General features: G+C 40.8%; 2 protein-coding genes across 2 annotated transcripts; both read left to right on the forward strand.

The window, feature by feature from the left end:
- Positions 1-6,192: 6,192 nt before the first annotated feature.
- On the forward strand, positions 6,193-6,930 carry LOC108893175 (uncharacterized; the record flags this gene model as incomplete). The annotated part of the gene is made up of 1 exon (XM_018691034.2): positions 6,193-6,930. A coding segment is annotated over one exon (738 nt), but the record flags the coding sequence as incomplete, so codon positions are not given.
- A 6,045-nt stretch (positions 6,931-12,975) lies between these two features.
- On the forward strand, positions 12,976-19,363 carry rnf167 (ring finger protein 167). Its single transcript, XM_018691591.1, has 10 exons — positions 12,976-13,107; positions 14,346-14,476; positions 14,596-14,676; positions 14,764-14,901; positions 14,983-15,070; positions 15,171-15,261; positions 15,444-15,549; positions 15,963-16,056; positions 16,304-16,384; positions 16,604-19,363. Exons 2-10 carry the CDS (start codon positions 14,372-14,374, stop codon positions 17,026-17,028), a joined length of 1,209 nt encoding a protein of 402 aa, XP_018547107.1. The 5' UTR covers positions 12,976-13,107; positions 14,346-14,371; the 3' UTR covers positions 17,029-19,363.
- Positions 19,364-21,390: the final 2,027 nt, after the last annotated feature.

The following is a 21,390-nucleotide window of genomic DNA, read 5'->3' on the forward strand; positions in this document are numbered from 1 at the left end:
AGTGGTGTGCTGATGTCACTGATTAAGATGTGTTTTTCATCAGTGTTTCTTGTCACCATGGTTACCAAAGTGAGGAGATTTTCTTTTTTGTCTTGGTGAGTAAAGGGCTGAATACAATGCAGTCATTATCTCAACATATTACATAGTCACCCTTTCCTCAAGAAATGAAATTTCACGATGGGTGGTGGTTTTGGAGCTCCATTCAATTTACAGAGCTCCAAGTCTCTCTGTGTTACTGTCCTCCATGTTGTTGTTTCAATGCACAGATACTATTTCATTACTGTCTCTCCCTTTTTCAAGTGTAGCTGCTTCCATATTTTCCAGTTTTGCAATATGAGTATCTTATAGGGTAATGATAAAAAAAAATAATTTACCATCCAGTTGGATGTCTTGTTTTTTCAGCAGCATAAAAGAGAAAATGCATTGGTGAAATGCAATTGGTTAAAATGCAACTTCATAATTTCAAGTTCTTGAAATCCATTTTCCAGTGTTCTCAAGTCTTTCTAATTTTCTTACAATACAAAAAGTGCATATGAAGGAGAAACTCAAAAATTTCAAATTTCAAATGTCAATCTCAGCAGCAGGTGTCAAACTTTGACTTGCCCCTTATTTTTCTGTTTGTCCAAATGGCTCAGTTGAAACAGCATAAAGGGCATTCTTGAGCTTTTTTTCTACTTTAGGGAAATGGTTCTGAGAGAATCTGTACATACTTATGCATTTGACAACTATGATTTTTTTAAAAACATATTGATACATTTCACCCGAAAGTCATAAATCTCACACAGATAAGATAAACACACACAGATAAAGTCAGTCAAAAGCTTTTTCTGCATCAACTGCCATTGCTGTTAAATACTTTTTATGCTTCTTTTCTTATCATATTAAGGGTAGACATATTGTAGTAGGTTATTTGTTTTTAAATCTCTGTTTAAAATAAATCTTTTGTGTTAATCTATTATGTCTGGATTTAGTTTGTTTTTTTTTTAATGACAGTTGATTAAATAATAGGCCTCAAATCTGAAGGCCTATCACACTGCCTGCCTACAGTATTCTAGTCTAGTCAAGTCAGTTTTTATTTATAAAGTACCAAATCACAACACAGGTTATCGCAAGGCACTTTTCATATAGAACAGATCTAGACTATACTTTTTATATTATTACAGAGAGAGACCTAACAATTCCCACCATGAGCAGCACTAGGTGACAGTAGCAAGGAAAAAACCTCCTTTTAGAAGGCAGAAACTTCAAGCAGAAACAGACTAAGGGTGGGTGGCCATCTGCCTTGACTGAGTATTATAGAAATAGTTGCTAAAGGTACATAATTTGTGGGAGAGTGTGATTTTCCGGGGGCAGAATTTACAACAAGAGGATTAATGCTTGACCAAGATGTTGTATATAACGCTACTGGAAATAGTTACTTTGTTCAAAGATATATTTGATCTCTTTAGAATCTTTTTGAATAATGACGTTACTTGTTAACCTAATTATTGGCTGAAATATAATTACGTTTTTGTACGAGTTTTGTCATTGGCTTTCTTGGATAATAAACTGTCCAATTTTAATTTCTGTTCCTACAGATATGAATGTGTTCCTGCAATGGATTTATTTCATTATCCATGTCCACTTTCCTTCTTGCTGCAAACCCTAACATTAATCCTTTTATATACGAGGTATGGCTATTAAATAATGAGACTGTGCTTATGAGGATAAAACCAGGTGGTTCACAGTCACACTGAGTGTTATATATTAAAGGTAAGGTAGCATAACTGCTGTAAGTTTTCAATAAGTGATGTCTTCACTGCTACCTACTAAAAACTAATCACAGTGCTTGATCACATTCCCTATTCACCTGAACTAGTACCGTGTGACTTTTTCCTAAGATCAAATCTGTGCTCAAAGGAACACGTTTTGAGTCTGTGTCAGAAGTTAAAAAAGGGACAACAGAGGTTCTGAGACAACTGTCCGAAGAAGATCTACTGCACTGCTTTGATCAGTGGAAGACCCGAATGTAGTAGTGTGTTAATGGAGAAGGGGAGTATTTTGAAGGAGTTCAATAAATTGTATTACAGCATTAATCTCATTATTGTCAGGGTTTGAATGTTTCCTGTTTTATTTTGGTATTTTTGTCTTGTCTTCCTGTTTCCTGTCCCTTGGTTACTCCAGTTCTCTTTACTTCCTTGTCTTGATTACTGTCCCCGCCCTTATGTGTTTCACCTGTGTCTCGTTGTCTAGGTGTATTTAGTCAGCGTCTCTTCTTCTTGGCAGTTGCCAGATTGTCTTGTCCCTCGTGTCAGCTTTCCAGCATTGTTTCCTGTTTTTTGACTTCTTGTGTTCCTGACCGTTGCCTGTTTACCTGATTTTGGATTTTCGCCTATTCCCTTTGGACACTGTTGCCTTATCGGACTGCCTACTCGTGTACTGGACTTTTGCTTGTAATAAAGAACCTGAACTTTGATTGTGTTTGAGTTCTGCATTTGGAGTCCTGTCCTGCCGTGTGCTTGATAGTACAATCTGGCCACATTATGGACTCCGCAGACTCAGATCACCTCCGGTCTGCCCTCAGAGCCCAGGGGCAGCGGATCCTCCATCAAGAGGAACAACTTAATGCTCTCCGTCAAGAGATGAGGGAGATGACAGAGCACCAGGGGCAGATGCTCTCGGCCTTGGGGTCTCAGCTAAATTTCCTGGTCGACCATGTTCAGCGTGGGCCTCAGTCATCTGATTCTCCTAGTTCTGCTTTGCCCCCAGCTACTCAGGATGCAGAACCCCAGCCATCTTCACCGCCTCCAGGGTTGGGATTGAATCCCCACGTTCATCTCTCCAGCCCGGAGAAATTCTCTGGGGATTCGGGAGATTGTCGCTCGTTTCTTGCTCAATGTGAACTTCACTTTGAGTTTCAGGCGGCCTCCTTTTCTACAGACAGAGCCAAGGTTGCCTATATGATCTCCCACATGTCAGGGCGAGCCGAGGCTTGGGCTACTGCTGAGTGGAGTCGTCGCTCAGCAATCTGTGAGTCTCTTCCCTTGTTCATCCGGACTCTTACACAAGTTTTTCAGACTGTTTCTCCGGGCCGTGAGGCTGCCAGGTCCTTAGCTGCATTACGGCAAGGGAGGCGCACAGTTTTAGATTATGCCGTTGAGTTTCGCACTCTAGCGTCTGACAGTGGGTGGAACCAAGCTGCTCTGTGTGATGCCTTTTTTAATGGACTGTCTGAAACACTCAAGGACTATCTCACACCACTGGATTTACCCTCAGAACTCGAGGCTCTCATTGCCTTGGCCTCCAAGATGGACAAACGACTGAGGGAACGGCAGAGATCTCGCCTCTCTTCCCATTCATTTCCTCACTTCCCTCAAGTTCCTAGTCGTCCTCAGATGAACTTTGAGTCCTCCAGGACACCACCTGGGTCGACGGAGGCACCTATTGTTCCCCCGGCAGAGCCCATGCAGATGGGTCGCACCCGGCTTTCCTTGGAGGAACGTCAGCGTCGTATGGATGAGGGTTGTTGCATCTACTGTGCACAGATGGGTCACTTCCTCGCCAATTGTCCCATCCGTCGTGGTGGGGCCTCTAGAAGTCGTGAGAGCCTGGTGAGTAGCACACTCACTTCTACTAAGACAATGCGGCTGTTCCCCACAGCCACTCTACAGGCTGCCTCTGTTTCCCTTTTGCAACCTGTATTAATTGATTCTGGGGCTGACGCTAATTTTATGGACTATGAACTGGCTAAGAGACTGAGGATATCTCCTGTGTCTCTAGATGAACCCCTCGAGGCAAGTGCCCTAGATGGACGCCATCTTTTCCAAGTAACTCACCACACTCCTGAGATCTCGCTCTCCTTCGGCAATGTACACTCGGAGAAGCTCTCCTTCCACCTGGTTAATGCACCCCACCATCCACTTCTTTTAGGACTTCCTTGGCTCAAGACTCACAACCCCCATATTGACTGGTCCTCTGGTCAGATCCTCTCCTGGGGTGATGCCTGTCAACATTACTGTCTTTCTGAGAAACAGGCTTTGCCCGTTCCTGTCACAGTTACTGAGGAAACTGGTAGTCTTCCTGTGGACCTGGCTGGTGTTCCCTCCTGTTACGCGGATCTACAAGAGGTTTTCAGCAAGACCAAGGCGGCTTCATTACCGCCACATCGCCCCTATGACTGCGCCATTGATCTGCTACCTGGTACCATGCCACCTAGAGGACGTCTTTTCTCCCTCTCCACACCTGAAATGAAGGCTATGAAGGAGTACATCGATTCCGCACTGGCAGCCGGAATCATTAAACCTTCCTCTTCACCAGCAGGGGCTGGATTCTTCTTTGTGGAGAAGAAGGATAAGTCTCTTCGGCCTTGCATAGACTATCGGGGGTTGAATGAAATCACTGTTAAGAACAGGTATCCCCTTCCCTTGATTTCCACTGCTTTTGAGTTGCTGCAGGGCTCAAAAGTTTTCACTAAACTGGACTTGCGTAATGCATATCACCTGGTTAGAATCAGGGAAGGGGATGAGTGGAAAACAGCATTTAACACTCCTACAGGACACTATGAATACCTTGTGATGCCTTTTGGTTTAACCAATGCCCCTGCCGTGTTCCAGGCTCTTGTGAACGATGTCCTTCGAGATATGCTAAATGTTTTTGTGTTTGTGTACTTGGATGATATCCTCATCTTCTCTCCTGATGAGGAGACCCATGTCCAACATGTTAGGCAGGTTCTTCAGAGACTCCTAGACAACAACCTTTTTGTGAAAGCTGGAAAATGTGAGTTTCATGTGCCTACTGTGTCATTTTTGGGGTTTGTTATTTCTGAGGGTGTGATGCAGATGGATCCTGAGAAGGTGAAGGCAGTGGTCAACTGGGTCACACCTACCTCACGGAGAGAGGTTCAAAGATTCCTGGGTTTCGCCAATTTCTACAGGAAATTCATTAGGAACTTCAGCTCCCTGGCCGCTCCTTTGCACCAACTGACCTCTTCCAAGAACAAGTTCTCCTGGTCCCTTCAGGCTGAGCAAGCCTTCCAGATGCTTAAGCAAAGGTTTGCCACTGCTCCAGTCCTCACCCAGCCAGACGCCCAACGGCAGTTTGTGGTTGAAGTGGATGCCTCCGATGTGGGTATAGGAGCCATTCTCTCCCAGAGGTCAGTAACAGACAACAAGTTGCATCCCTGTGCCTATCTTTCTAGAAAACTGTCTTCAGCTGAACACAACTACAGTGTGGGTGATAGAGAGCTCCTGGCCATTAAAGCTGCACTGGAGGAATGGAGGCACTGGTTGGAGGGTGCTGAACAACCATTCATCGTCTGGACGGATCATAAGAACTTGGAGTACCTTCGAGCTGCCAAAAGACTCAACTCCCGACAAGCTAGGTGGGCTCTCTTCTTTTCCCGTTTCAACTTCACTGTTTCATATCGTCCGGGCTCCAAGAATGTTAAGCCTGATGCCCTTTCGAGAGCCTTTCCCTGTTCTTTAGAACCCAAGTCGGAGGTGCCAGTTCTGCCCCGTTCCTGTGTGGTGGGAGCCATAACTTGGGACATTGAAAGGAAGGTGCTGGCAGCCAACCAGGGTGGTGCTCCTCCCAGAGGTTTGCCACCCAATCGCCTGTTTGTTCCTCCGGACCTACGCTCCAACGTTCTCCAATGGGGACATGCTTCGCTTCTCACCTGCCACCCTGGGGCTCGTCGCACTCAGTTTTTTATCGCCCAACGCTTTTGGTGGCCAGGTATGAAGGGCGATATTGTGGAGTTTGTTGCAGCATGCCCTGTTTGCTCCAGCAACAAGACTTCACGGCAACCTCCACACGGTCTCCTTCACCCCTTGCCAGTGCCCAAGCGTCCCTGGTCAGACATCTCCATGGATTTTGTCACAGGCCTGCCCCCCTCTGAAGGTAATACCACCATCTTAACCATTGTGGACAGGTTCTCAAAGATGGTTCATTTTGTGCCCATGTCCAAGCTTCCCTCAGCTAAGGAGACAGCCGAGGCCATTCTATACAATGTTGTCCGTCTCCACGGTTTTCCTAAGGACATTGTGTCGGATCGAGGGCCACAGTTCGTTGCCCGATTCTGGAGGGACTTCTGCAAATTGGTGGGGGCCTCTGCCAGCCTATCCTCTGGGTACCACCCTGAGTCCAACGGCCAGACAGAGAGGTTAAACCAGGAGTTGGAGACAGTCCTCCGTTGTGTGACCTCCCAGAGCCCATCTTCCTGGTGCCGGTTCCTTCCCTGGGTGGAGTACGCCCACAACTCTTTGCCCTGCTCCTCTACTGGTATGTCTCCATTTTTTTTGCGTGTATGGTTACCAGCCTCCTGTCTTTCCGTCCCTTGAGCAGGAAGTCTCTGTTCCATCCGCCCACACTTTGGTCCGCCGTTGCCGGGCTGCATGGGTTCGAGCTCGTCGGGCCTTGTTGAAAAGTTCCCTGACCTATAAGAAGGCAGCAGATCGGCGCAGAATTCCTGCTCCCACTTACAGAACTGGGCAAAGGGTCTGGCTCTCCACAAGGGATCTTCCTCTCCGAGTCGAGTGCCGTAAGTTGGCTCCTCGCTTTGTGGGTCCTTTCCCAGTGTCTAAAGTTATTAATCCTCTTGCTGTGAGACTAAAGCTCCCCAGGACCATGAGGGTACACCCAACCTTCCATGTTAGTCGTGTGAAACCTGTTAAGGTGAGTGGGCTGGTCCCTGCCACCAGACCCCCTCCACCCCCCCGGCTCATCGACGGTGGCCCTGTATATTCTGTGAGGAGACTCCTCGCATCCCGTCGCCGTGGACGCCAGCTTCAATACTTGGTGGACTGGGAGGGTTATGGTCCGGAGGAGAGGTCATGGGTTGCAGCCAAGGACATCCTGGACCCCACTCTTATTAGAGACTTTCTCCGCCAGCACCCTCAGGATCCTGGGCCGTCAGGTGCCGGCCGTAGAGGGGGGGGTACTGTCAGGGTTTGAATGTTTCCTGTTTTATTTTGGTATTTTTGTCTTGTCTTCCTGTTTCCTGTCCCTTGGTTACTCCAGTTCTCTTTACTTCCTTGTCTTGATTACTGTCCCCGCCCTTATGTGTTTCACCTGTGTCTCGTTGTCTAGGTGTATTTAGTCAGCGTCTCTTCTTCTTGGCAGTTGCCAGATTGTCTTGTCCCTCGTGTCAGCTTTCCAGCATTGTTTCCTGTTTTTTGACTTCTTGTGTTCCTGACCGTTGCCTGTTTACCTGATTTTGGATTTTCGCCTATTCCCTTTGGACACTGTTGCCTTATCGGACTGCCTACTCGTGTACTGGACTTTTGCTTGTAATAAAGAACCTGAACTTTGATTGTGTTTGAGTTCTGCATTTGGAGTCCTGTCCTGCCGTGTGCTTGATAATTATTTAATAGCCATACCTCGTATGCCTTGGATGTATCCCAAACAATACCTATTTCTGGCCTGTCCTGAAGGTCCACCATAAATTAATATTGGAGGTTGTGTGTATTTCTTATATTGATGCCATTCTGGATACAGATCATCAAAGGCCATCCAAGACTTGGTCCGGCTTATCTGTCCATTCAACTAAGACAGGGCCTCCCTAAAACTAGAGGACTGACCAAGGGGGTTGTGTACAAGACTACATATCACAGTGTTTGTTATGCAACTGGAAGCTATGATGAAAAGTGCCACAGTGGTTAACTGTTACTTGGAGCAGCACTTTGCAATCTTGAATAATTTGTTCTAAATCTTCGAATTTCTCTTAAATGTGAAACTTTTCTGTGTGACATCTACTAATAAAAAAAACAGTAAATAATGTAGTGCTGAAATAAATGCCATATTATCCCTTTAAGTGTATTTGTGTGTCAACAGTACAGGGTTACTGACAAGAGCCGCTGCTGATCAAGCATTTTCAGCACTGATAATACAAGTCATGAATGGATAAACACTCATTAGAGGTCATTAGTCCACTATATGTTTCCATTCCTCTAGAAAGCAATTAGACACGACTGTTTTGCCACAGGTGAGTCCTCTTTGGACTGCACCTGGAGAATAGAAGCAGAGGATGAGAGGAAAACAGTAACAACATCCCTTTAGAGAACACTGATGAAACACTGATGAAACTGTGTCCATAGGGTTGTGACCTTTGAGCTAATGCAATTCACAGCAATAATTTGTTCAGGTATTTATTTCCGTGTAAGTCATCAAATGTCTTGCAAAATATCAACCTTTTTCATCAGAAAACCAACAGCTTTATTTCTAACAGTGTGTACAAGGGTAGGAAAATACTTGGATGTACTGGTTTTTATTCACTTTCTATGAGAATAAACACAACTCCTTCAACAACAACAACAACAATAAGTGATCAAATGGTGATCAGTCACTGGGTATAGCTGGCCTTGGTCAACTTCTCCCACTCCAGCAGGGTGAGGAAACTAACAACTACAACAAGCTGCAGTGTACACTGGAAGCGGCACTGGTTGCCATCACAAAATAATACCTGAGCCCCACTAAATTTGTCTTTTCTCCAGTAGTGTTGGTTTTCTCGAGCTGTGTGGTGGGAGCTGGTCCTAGCATCCTCCTATAGCAATGGTGTTTGTTTCAGTTTATTGAGCTCAACATGTATGAATGGAACAAAAAAACAAAAGGCTATCTCATTACAGCCTCAACAAAAAGAGTTTTCTGGCAGCTTTCTTGCATTTGTTTTCCCTCTGATTGATAGGCTCACATTATGTAAGACAATCAATAAGAAAATGACAGTAATGTGTCAGGGACATTTGCCCCGGTTTTGCAGTCTGCTTAAAGGGATCAAACTGCCAATGCTGTGGTCATAAGCCTCTCCTTCTCTCTCTAAGTAGAGAAACAGAAAATAAAATCCAAGTAGAGAATTAAACCAGGTTCACGTTGAAGAAGGAATGCTACCAGCACACACTAACCCTGTTAGTTTTGTCAGGACTGTCACCTGAGAACAGTTTGCTGTGGATGTCCCTGTGAGGTGCTCAGATCAAAACTGACAAAACTGCTTCCTTGGTCACTGGAGCCCAATGACGCCTCTACCACATAACATGTTGTAATTTCTGGAGAAGAGGAACAACCGTGAATTAACACCACACAAAACAAAATGCTCATCAACCACACAACATAAGATGCAGTAATGTGATGTAATGGTGAGTGAGTGAGCACTGTTTCTGTGATTCAATAAAGAATATGATGTTTAGCATAGAAAAGACTGGACTCTGTACTCATACCCATAATCTCAGAAAGCAGCAAAGGTTAAGGATGTGCATGTGTTTTAAATCAGCTGTAAGGAGCAGATTCTTTGGAATGTTTGTCTCTTGTCTCATGATAACAATCAGTCATGAGTTAGGCACAGTGATGGTGCTTTCTTAAATGTGATTAAGAATAGCATGTTCTCTCATGGACGTTTATAATTCTTTAATTTGAAACCTAGTGACTAGTGCGCTGCTTCTTATTATCTTCACTCCTCCCCTCTGACCAAAATACAAACAGTCCTGGGTCTAATCCTCATTTTGGAGCAACAGCCTTGGACGCAAGCATGTCTTGTTATCGTGTGGTTGTTTTGGCACTCTTGGTTGTCTTACTGCTTAATGGTAAGTCTTGATATATGATATATGCACGTTTTTGTGGCTCACATGAGCACATTTTTAGAATAATTTTTAAAAAATCTTATAGCAAAATGATGACCTTTAACATGCCAAATGTTTCCCATCTGTGATCACAGTTGTAGAGAATGAGGCGGCATCCTTTCCATGGTCTTGCCCCAGTCTAAGTGGAGTGTGTAGAAAGGTTTGCCTCCCAACAGAACTCTTCTTTGGACCTCTGGGATGTGGGAAAGGTTTCTTGTAAGTTTAGATGCCCAGATATGAATACAGTCTGTGCATTTATTTGTCTATGGAATTGAATTATTCATGGTTTCTTTTTCACCTCTAGGTGTTGCGTGTCGCATTTTCTATGAGAGCTGAATGCCATGAGATAGGAATGCATGTGGAGTCCTGAAAAACATCATTCACCTACGACACAAGATTTGCCAAGGATCACAGAAGACAGACAGAAGACACTGATGTGGGGGATCGTATTTACCTTTTAACTCTGTAGACTTTACAATGGTATATTAACTACTAGGGTTTTTGTTGCTGATTTTAATGCAGCTCAAATGGCTGAGGTGGAGTAAAATATTACATTAAACATCCTTGCTTGTTTGTATTTTTTTCATGTAACTTTAGATCACTTTTCAGGATATAAGAATAGATCTGGCACTACTTGGTTGACATCCCTCATTCTTTAGTAGATTTTGTTTGGTATAAGTCTGCATGTCTGTTTCTACTCTTCCAGCTCACATAGATAACCATTCTGAGTCCCCTGAAAATGGTGCACAGACTATATAGATTCCTACACTGATAGAGAGGACTACACAGACAATCGATATGTATTATGTCTAAAAGTTCTAAAAACATCCACAGGATGAATGTGGATTGTGTTTGATTAGGGTCCAGTTGAAAAAACACAGACTATTGCTTGTAGGGCAAATTTTAGCTATTCTCATCAGAGTTGCTCTACTTTAATTAGCTGCATATTTCTATTGAAAGAAGAAGGTAATGCCTTTGCTCACCAGGATCTGTACTTTTCTTTTCTGTATTTTCTTGAAAGTCTGAAATTTGGTTACGTCTTTGTTGGTAGCTGTGATGATATGCAATATTTCACAGCCAACAGTTTTCTCAATTAGATTGCTTTAGCTTTATATAATGTACCAGGGGCTTATAATCCATAGGGCAGACTTAAAAGACTAAATGTTTACTGTTTCTGTCAGTGTTGTGCACCACGTTATTGATTTGCAATAGGGCCAATAAAAGATTTTGATGAAAGGCTGCAGCTGAAGGCTATATAAGGATTACAAACAATATTTATAAGGAAGAAGAGAAATAAGAGTTGACATATTTGATTGGTTTTACATAATTACATAATTTATACAAATAAACCATCAACATAAATGCATATTCATAATACACACAACCATACAATACATAACAAATAACATTGAGGAGATCTTCAGCTTGAGGCTTTAATCCCTCTTATTATTCATTTGGCAATGTGTAACGTAGCTTGCTGAATGCCAACAATATTAATTAAAATTAATATCATTGAATTGAGTGAGCTACATTTATTTTCATTATGTTTACATTTTTATATTGTTTAGTGACATGTTTATGTGATGATGCAACTGAAGCATGATTTACAAAGACACCCCTCAGTCTCTCTAATCACCTGTGGGTCAAGTCAGCCTCTTCAGTGACTCTTCTAATGGACTCATTCTCAGATGATGCAATTCTAACTCCCTGAAGCAAGCAACTTGTTTGTGGGAGGTTTGAGAGCGGGGAAATGGTGTGGTATTCCTTATCACATTCTCCCCACACTCAGCTGGTGGTGCATGTTGACCAAACTAATAAGACACTTTGCTGTAATAAAGACACACAAGGCATAATCTCAAAATAACCACTAATAGTATGTTTTCTTTCATCTTTTGATGAACCATTCAAAGGTTATTCATTTAGTTTTTTTTTTCTTTTCATTTTCCATATTTAAGTTTCCCTGCTCAGGGTTATGGGAAGGTTTGAAGCTATCTACACGCTTCGTAAGCAGAGGGCAGTAAAACACCTTCATAGAGGTTGTTAGAGAAGGGCTGTCAGAGAAGTCATAGGACTTACTGTATGAGTTGAGATAGTATATTCAGTTGACCATACAGTCAGTGAACAGAGCAAGATATCTTAAACTACTGGCCATACTGACGTGACATTTGTGTCTGTGGGGATTCCCTGACCTTAAGTATAGTACGGTAGTTTAATCAGATTTTACCCTTAACCTCCACTGTAGTCCACGTAAAGCTATTATGAGGACTAACAGTAAAATTTCTACAAAATTTGCTGTTGGTTCCAAAACAATTAGTCCTTTTTTATGAACCTCTGACTTTACCCCCACTTTACCTCCACCTGACTCATCATGCAACTCATAAAAATATGACTACAGCAGCAGGCATTATAGAGTATTTGTATCTGCCTATTCAAGTTCTTTCTCTGCAGAATCCTTCAGTTTTCTTACTTTAAAAGTATCAACTCTGGCCAAAACTCAGTTGAACAATGTCATCATAGAGTGGCAACAGTGACAGCACTCTTTATGACAGTGCAGGGATCCTACCATTTGAAGGCAGTGTTGCAGAAACTCATGCAGACTGCTACCCTCTGGTGGACAAGAAATTATTTTCTACAGTTACGCTGCAGTCTCCTTAAAACCTATAATATTTTAAGTTAATGCCATGATGCCCGTGTGGTTTCTAATAGGACGCAAATTTCTTGCAGCTGTGGATGCTGATCTATAGACAGGCGCCTGATTGAATGGAATCTGCTGATCAGAATCCAGTAAAACCGGTCTGCCTCTGTCTGAGTCAGTGGCTATCTCCATTTTCTCACCATATCTTTGTTAATTATTAATATAAAATGGTTCTTATAAAGTGGTAGATTTTCCCCTAAGCCTTTTATCTGAATTCATTAGACTTTAATTATCCATTTCAGAATCATTTTAACCACGGGTGGGCGTGCTAGAGCCATGGAAATCCTAAAGCGTGCACCGCATGGCACTGAGGTCATTGCTGTTTTTCTCCTCCAGGCCGCTGGTGGCGCTGTGAGTGTGGATGCTGCTGAGTCAAGCTGCCAACACACAACGCGAAGAAGAAGCAGGGAGCAAGAAGCAATAACAAACAAGCCTAGCGACAGCGAGCTAACGCAAGTTGAGGAAATCAAGCATACAGGCAAAGTGTCTCCTTTACGGTTGACTAACATATTTTTGTTTTATATACTGCTAAACGTGCATGAATCAATGTATACGGGTTGCAAAGAAGACACGGAATAATCTGTCACGGAGACGACTTATCGTAACTGTTATCTAACGTCTGCTAACATTAGCCCAACGTCAGCTAGCTAACGTTAATCCTTCCTGTCTTTGTCGTTTTCCCGTATATGTTTATAGGATTGTCGACAAAGTGGGAAGACAAACAACTTTTGCTGATTTTACACGGTGACATGTGAGAGGCCAAAGTGACACAACAGGGATAAGCTTAGACTATAAAATTCACGGTGCCGATATTGGCAGAATACTAAGGTATGTACGACACACAGTTAACACCAACAATTTTGATGACTTTCAGTATGGTCTTGTGTTTTTACACAAAGCATAAACAATAACTGAACTTATAACTAACTGAAATGCTTCTGGAAATCCAATGGGTCAGATCACTTAAACGTGTGTAACAACTCGTCTAAGAGTAGTGAGATAATGTTGTTTCTCGGGACGTGATGAAAGACACGAATTTCAGGTTTATTATTGCGACAGAATAAACACCAGCGTATTCTTTCTTCATCAGCTTCATGCGGGCGGGCAGCGGTTTAAGGCATTATTTATATCAGAGTAAACAAGAGACAGTTTATCAGGTTAATAGCTAACTAATGCCAGGTCAGCATTTATAGTCATCGGGCACGTGAACATGTGAACATTGTGTTAACATCTGTGTTAACAAGCACAAATAACCTGTGCGTTACACGTATCTTACTTTCTCTTAATGCTAAACTCATTTTCTCCTAAAGAGGTTATTGCCAGATGCATAGAAAATAATCAGTGTTAACCAGAACTAGAGTCAAGGAATGTCAGCATTCTGTTTGTAGCTACATAAGGGCCTCCAAATGTAAATTGTGTGTTGATCATGCTTGTGATAAGTCAAACTGATATATGTAAGAGCAGACATAGAGTCTGTAAATTTAGTGTTGTAACATTCATCTGTGGGGACAATCTCTAGAACTGGTCCACTTCAACATGTTCTCTTCACATGGGAGTAAAGTACCATCTTGGAACTGAATTATAGTGTAAAATAGTTTTGTTAATAACTTTATTTATGAACAATTACTTTATGTGGACTTGGCTACAAGAGTAAAATGGCTGTAGTTGTGGGTTATGCTAAACGTGGGAGGACCTATTAGTGGTAAGAGTGAACCAAAGATGATAGCACCATTGACTTTTCCACAGTATTTCCATAATGTTTTATGCAAATGTGTTCTTTTGTTTGTAAAAACCTAGTCTTGAGAGGACATTTGTATTCTCACAAATTAACACAGAGTGCATGCGTGAATGCATGTCAATGCTGTCAGTATGCAATTCCCTGTTTGCATATTCATGTGCATATTTACACAGCTCTACTACTTGAATTGTCACTTTGCATTTGTATGTTAATGTCAGACTCTAATCACACTGTAAGATCAGCTTCAGTCTGAGAACTGAAGCATTTTACCATTGGGATTGATTACTTACCCTTGATTATGATTTGTGTGGTCATATCCTTTTTGCAGTTTAGTGTGACTGTAAGCCATCAAGAATGATGCACCTTGGTGTGTGGCACTTGGGAGCTCAACTGAATGTCCCCATACTGGTTTTCTGCAGCATACTGGTGCCCTCAACCACACATGCCTATATCTACGCTGTAAGTAATCTAGGAGATGTAAATCGTGGACTTTGATAATATGAAGCTGTAAATACAAATCCTCCAATCCTCCTGAAAATGATGGCAGTTCTTACAGTATGTATATATTGTTTTGGCAGCACTATAGCAATACAACATCCATGTTGTTTGAGGACCTACCTGCCTTGTTTGGATCTCCACTTCCTAAGGATGGACTAATGGTGAGAGCAGAGTACTGGAGAAAGGATGCATTCAGTAAAACATTGGTCAGAGTCTTTTATAATGATTTTTTTTTCTTTCTGTGAAAGGGAATTTTGGTGGTGTCCCGTCCACTGAATGGCTGCACAGCAATAGACCCCCCTCCCCCGTTGCCACCATCTTATGATGCAAATACCACCAAAATCATTGTTCTTATCAGACGCTATGACTGCAATTTTGATATAAAGGTCAGTAATGTTTTAGTGACAATGAGTACATTACAGTGTCTGTGAAGCAGAGCAGTCTAATGCGAGGATTTGGTTTTTCAGGTATTGCACGCACAGCAGGCAGGATACAATGCTGCAATCATTCACAACATGTACTCAGACACTCTGCTCAATATGAACTACAGCAACGGTAATTCTCCATTATGTGTACACAAGTACAAGCTTTGCATGCTCTCACTCTCCTAATAAAATGCCTAAAATTTAAATGTTGTTGTTTCTTTTATTTCCAGACACTATTGCAGAGGAAATTGAGATCCCTTCAGTTTTTACCAGCTACTATGCCTCCCAAATTCTCAGGAATTTCATAATTCCAGAACAGGGGTAAGTAAAAACATTGAACATTTCTTAGAAACAAATCCATGAAATAATTTTTCCAAACGGTAATCACCAAACCAGACTTTCATGGTCAGCATTGGGTTTTCACAGACCAACAAGAATTTTAAGTGCTAGTGATTCAGGGTAAAGTTTGTGGGTGATTCATTGTTTCTATTCTTTGCCTGCAGGGCCTATGTGATCCTCAAGCCAGAGTTTGCTTTTCCACTCTCGTACTACTTGATTCCCTTTACTGGAGTGGTCGGCATGATCATTCTTGTGATGTGTGTTATCTTTGTGAGTATGATGTGATGTCTCGTTTGGTGTTTATTCAATATGTGGAACATTGTTGTATATATCTTTTGGGAGTTTGAGGTTACAGTTAGAATTAAAAGGGCAATTGTGAAATCACTTGTTTACATTATAATTGGACTATGGGTGTGGTGAGCGTTGAGCAGGCTTTTGAGACCTCATAGTGTTTCAGACAAGCCAGAGCCAGTCAATGTTCCTCTTCCTGTGCTGTATTTGTTCTGTAGACACATCTGTTTATGAAGTTTAACTCCCTAAAAACGTGTCCTCTAAAATATCTTCCCACTAACTGACTTATAGTGAGGGCTGTATGGTCCTGCATGGATGCAAGAAACAAATCCATATTGAATGTTAGTATAGTTCTCATGCCATCAGTAACATTGTCTTTTTGTATTGTTCAGATCATACGATGTGTACGCTACAGAAAAAGGCTGAGGAAAAATCGTTTGTCCAAAGAACAGCTGAAGCGGATTCCAACCCACAGGTTCAGTAAAGGTAACAAGATTCAGTTGTTTTCACCTGTTTCACAATTACTGCAATACATTATTGTTTAGAACACTGAAAACCAATGTGAATTTGAAGTCCATAAATTTTCTTCTATTTGTGGAGGTTTAGAACAGGCTTAGGCTGAAGTGTGACTCATTTGTAGATTAGAAAACAGCTGGAGAATTTAAATTGACAGTAATAGTAATTCACTTAAATTTGAAAGCTTTAAGTCAATAAATGTTCTCTGCTGTTTCAGGGGATGACTATGATCTGTGTGCAATATGTTTGGATGAGTATGAAGAAGGAGACAAGCTGCGAGTTCTACCTTGTTCTCATGGTAAATATTTAAGATGTTGTTATTATATTATTATGAAGTTTGAATGTTATGGTACATTGGAAAAACACTGCAGGATATGTGCCTGTGCCACCTGGACACCTCAGTCAGTGTTTGTACCAGCTCTGTGTTAGATTCTGAGCATGTGTTTATTCACACTCTACTGCTGGACCAGTCATTGTCCTTTGACATTTCTTACTTGAGTTTCTTCTTGCTTTTCAGCCTACCACTGCAAGTGTGTAGACCCATGGCTCACACAGACCAAGAAGACGTGTCCTGTGTGCAAACAGCGCGTCACTCGAAACAACCCAGAGCACTCCGAGTCCGAATCAGAGGAGGAAACTGGAGGACGCGGGGAGGAAGAAGGAACAGAGGGCGAGGCGGACTCAGAGCGCACTCCTCTGCTTCGGCCCTCCAACCCGGGGTCCCCCTCAGGGAGTCCAGGGGCCTATTCGGCTACCACCACCACCACCACTGCCCAGTGCCTCGCCTCGCCCGCACACTGCGACTCTCCCATCCTGGGTTATGAAGGCTACTACTCCCCCCAGGAGGACACGGACTCAGACAGTGACGATATGGGAGAGGACAGGCACCACAGTGATGACGACACTGCTCAGCTCATTGGTAGGGATAGAGTGGAGGTCTGATGGCCAGAGCTTAGCTGCAATGAGATTACTTAGTTTTACTTAAAAACAAAGAAAAGAAGGTCCATCTGTTATCAGGCGTGCTGTCATCACACCGTTACATTAAAATAGTTTGCAGATTTGTGGTTAGCTAGACATTTAGGATTCTTCTGATTGTAACAGAATCTTTTACTCAGCCAGAGGACGTCTCCTTGTTAGTGTCAAAGCACATGCAGCACCTGCATTGATCAGTTTTACCAAAATCCAACACTGAGCATCAAACCCTAAACTTCTATACTCACATTCACTCCAGTACTCCTCTATTTGCCTCTAGGCCTCCTTTTTTAATGTATATTGTAATTCATAACTTGTCCACACCACATGACCTAACCACTAGTGCTGCACAAAATGATTGGGCCAATTAAATGTCTGTTTAGGTAAGAAAATGACTCAAGTGTAACCAAACAGAATGAATTCTGTGCTGACATTTTAATATGATCCTCTAGATTCTCTATGTGAGATTTAAGTTGGGTTAGTGCAGTTTGAAGAGTCTTTTGTATTAATCATAACTGTATCTGACAGTCCTTTTAAACAAACTTTTAATTGTTTCCTAACAAGGATGTGCAAAGGGTGGGGGGAAGTGTTTGTCTTTTTATTTTTTAATCCCTTTAGCTTTCTTTCTTTCTTTTTTTTTTAAATGTTTTAAAGCTACATTTCAGTTTTTTTGAAATGTCAAGATTTTTCTCATATTCCACAGTAAAATACACTAAAATAGAATATTGCAAACATGTTACACATTTATGCTGCTTTTACATGGTTATTGATATGACTGTGTGGTCAGTTTAAGGAAAAAATATTTTAGCTTTATCCAGTTTGTCAAGTTGAACAAACTCAGGTTTTTAGCAACAAACTAAAGGTCAGTGGATATTGTAAATGAACCACATAGTGAGAATTAATATGTTTTGGTCCTAGAAATAGTTTTAGTTTTTTTCAGTAAACTGCAGATTCATGAATAATTAATGAATTTGTTTTTATACACAGTAGAATGATATTATGTTGAATTGTGGGACCCTGGAGGTGTTTTTAGGAAAAAAAGAGCATTGCCTTACATTGGCCTTGGTGTACATGTGTATGTTCAATTAAATGTATGGAAATTGAAGGGACAGGATTCACACTCCTTTGTTTTCCTCTCATCTAGCTGTATTTAATACTCCTGATGAGACTGCTTTGATCTTGTACCCTGGTTCTGAATATTAACTACATATTAGTTTTATCGTGACAAACAAGGAGGAAAAAGCCTGTGTTTGCACGTTTTGCTAACTTAATCATGCTTGACTTGCACCTGAAAATTTGGACAAGCTCAGCAGCTGTCAAATGAGATATGATTTCTTCTACTTTCTCTCTACTTTATGAAATGACCTGAGTGGGGCTGATGCTGTTGATTTGTATAAAGAGCACAACAAATAAGAACCTTGAAGAGTTGTTTCAGCCAAACTGCTTTATTGCTCTAAATAAATGTACAGTGTTTAACTTGATCTAAGATCAGAAATTCATAACTGGAATTATTGTTTTTAATTTTTGATAAACTTATGGGGTATGGAAACTTTATATTTAAGTACTGTACACTCCCTTTTTGCTGAGATGTGACATGTGATCAGTGTTTCCTCTGTATTCATTCTATAATCCGCCACCATGATGAGAGAAAAGTTTAAATCAGAATTGTTATTTTATGTTATTGTCATCAATTGTTTCAAGAATTATTTTATCATTTAACATGTCCTACACCACATCAAATAGCTGATCAAATGTACTCCTCCCCCAAACACCACAACTGCATATGAAAATAGAGGAAACACTGCACATGATGTATATAAATTCTGTGTCTGAGGATTTGTTGCATTTTCGTGTTGGAGTGTTAGCGCGGGGAAATCAGTAGGACTGTAAAATGACAACATTCCATCTTTATATTTTACTGCTGATTGATTAAAAGACTCCTCACTGTCAGGTTAAATTGGGATTTGTTGGCAATAGTCTGTATTGTAAAATAGAACAGCTGTTTTCCTGTATTTGCAGTATGCTTCAAATCTCTTTCATACTGTAATTGTTTTTTGTTTGTTTTTTGCTCTATCTGTCTCTATTTTAGAGACTGTTAACTGAAGCACATGGAGAAATATAATACCCTAATTATATTTTTTCCTTCTTTTAGAATGTGCCTAGTTTATCACACTTAAATAATAAATGTACAGTGTCAAGTATAATTTTCATGTATAACGCAGGTTTGAAAAGCTGTAGGGTATCTAAACACAGTCTATGGAAAGCTGCTTTTAATGTATGAAGATTAAATGACATGGAAATGGGACTATGGTGCCATTTGTTTGTCTAGACAAGAGGAAATTAAGTAACACTTTCCTTACAAAGGTCCATTGACATACATAATAATTCTTAAAGCTATGATAAATCAAATTGATATATTATTGAATTTAATATATAAATATATTAAATTACATTTTACACCAAAGGATCTTATGCTCTGAATCCACTAAGTTCATAGTCAAACCTTTGCTGTATGTTACAGCAACGTTTTGTTTTATAAATACGACAGTTTGTGCTGATGAGTGAAGGTGTTCTTATATTTTGACTGGTAATGAGTACGAATTTTTTTTTTTTTTTTACGTTTTTAGATAATTATCTCCTTCACCTTCGGTTCCCAGTGTGTTGAGCCATAATGCGGCACATGTGGTTTCATTAATAATAGTGAAAAGACATAAGCTTCTGTAAAAGCAAGGCTCACCTAACAAAATGTTCTGGCAACTAATCTGTGGTTTTTGATCCTGTTGGCATGAGGGTCACATTAATCTGTGCAACTGCAGAATTTTGAATCATAGAAAAAAAGAGGTTACATTATTAATACTTTTGTCTTTTCAGACCTGTTTCACTGACATGGCCAGGAACCATGTTGCCTGCCTTTGAGTGTAATGGTGATTCAGGAGTTCCCACAGGTGATGAATTTAGTCCTTTTAATCCTTCCTAATAAGCTCCACGTCTTTTCAGTTTCACCATTTCATGTGCCTTTAATAAAACCACCTGCTGCTTTGAATAAAATACAGTTTGTATGTGAGCTGAATGAACCTTGAATAACTCCAGATATAAGGAAGTCGCGCGTAGGTTTGCCATTGGCTGGATTATGGCATGTGTGGAACTATGGGCTAATGTGTTTCTTTAAGTTTGTTCCATACAAGCTGAGAAACAAATATGGTGACACAGTGACATGACATCACATAAGTGAGTCCCTAAAGCAGGAAACCTTCAGCATTATCATAAATATATGACCTTTCACTGGATACAAATGCAGTTGTGAGGAAAGATGCCTGGATCACCACCATCATTCTCCTCTGTGCTGAGATTGTCTCTCCTGCTATTCGTGACAATATCTTTATTTTTGCTGGTAGATTGCAAAGAGACCGCTCAAGACCACAATAAGGTAAGGTAAAATAAACACAGAAATAATTACATTTATATAGCTGTTTATTTTACATTTGCTACATTTCATTACTGAAATTTCAATCATAATGATTATTTAAATGTACTATTAATCACTGACATTATATTTTAATATGTATTTCCAAAAAACTTAAAATATATTGCATGTAAACTAATGTGGAGAAATATTATTTAAATTAATCATTCAAATGGAGCATGACAGCTTACATCGGTGTTGTGTTTTGAATGTCGAATGAAACTAAATCACTTAGTTGTAGTAAGGGTATTTTAATAATGAAGATTTGCATTACTATTGTCACTAAGTTTGTATAGCACTGCTGTCTTTTATAAAGCATAAATAACAAATGTCACTGTATGGGTTGGAGAGCAATATGCAATGTATCACAATGGCATCATGTACAATTATAAATTAAGTTGTCCAAAGTGAGAGGTTCAAGAATGTCTCTAAACTGTCAAGTATTTTTCCTAAAATAAATCTGTATTGAATTGTCTAAAATAAAGAGGAACTAACACTGTGTACCATGTGAATGTTGATAGGGATTTTACCACCTGATCTCCAGTCCTTTGGAAGCCAATGGGGGACCCGGAGGAGACTTTGCATTTGGATCCAGAGATGACCACTCTTTCCCACAAGTAGTGGAATCTACATTTATCATGGAGGATGAAGCACAAACTACTGAAGTGTGGCCACGTGTAATCCTGGATTATATGAGGCAGCAGTTAAGATTCAGAGGACGGACAAAGAAAAGCATGAAAAAAAGATATACTTAGCAGTTTATTGGCTAATGGAAGTAAAAGAATATGAGATTAATCTATTAAAAATATTGTTCTGATAGCAAATGCTTTTACTGTGTCTTTTTTTAACACCTGCTCCACAACTCCCCT

The sequence above is a fragment of the Lates calcarifer genome, linkage group LG20, assembly GCF_001640805.2.
Source record: "Lates calcarifer isolate ASB-BC8 linkage group LG20, TLL_Latcal_v3, whole genome shotgun sequence".
Taxonomy (NCBI): Eukaryota; Metazoa; Chordata; class Actinopteri; family Centropomidae; genus Lates; species Lates calcarifer.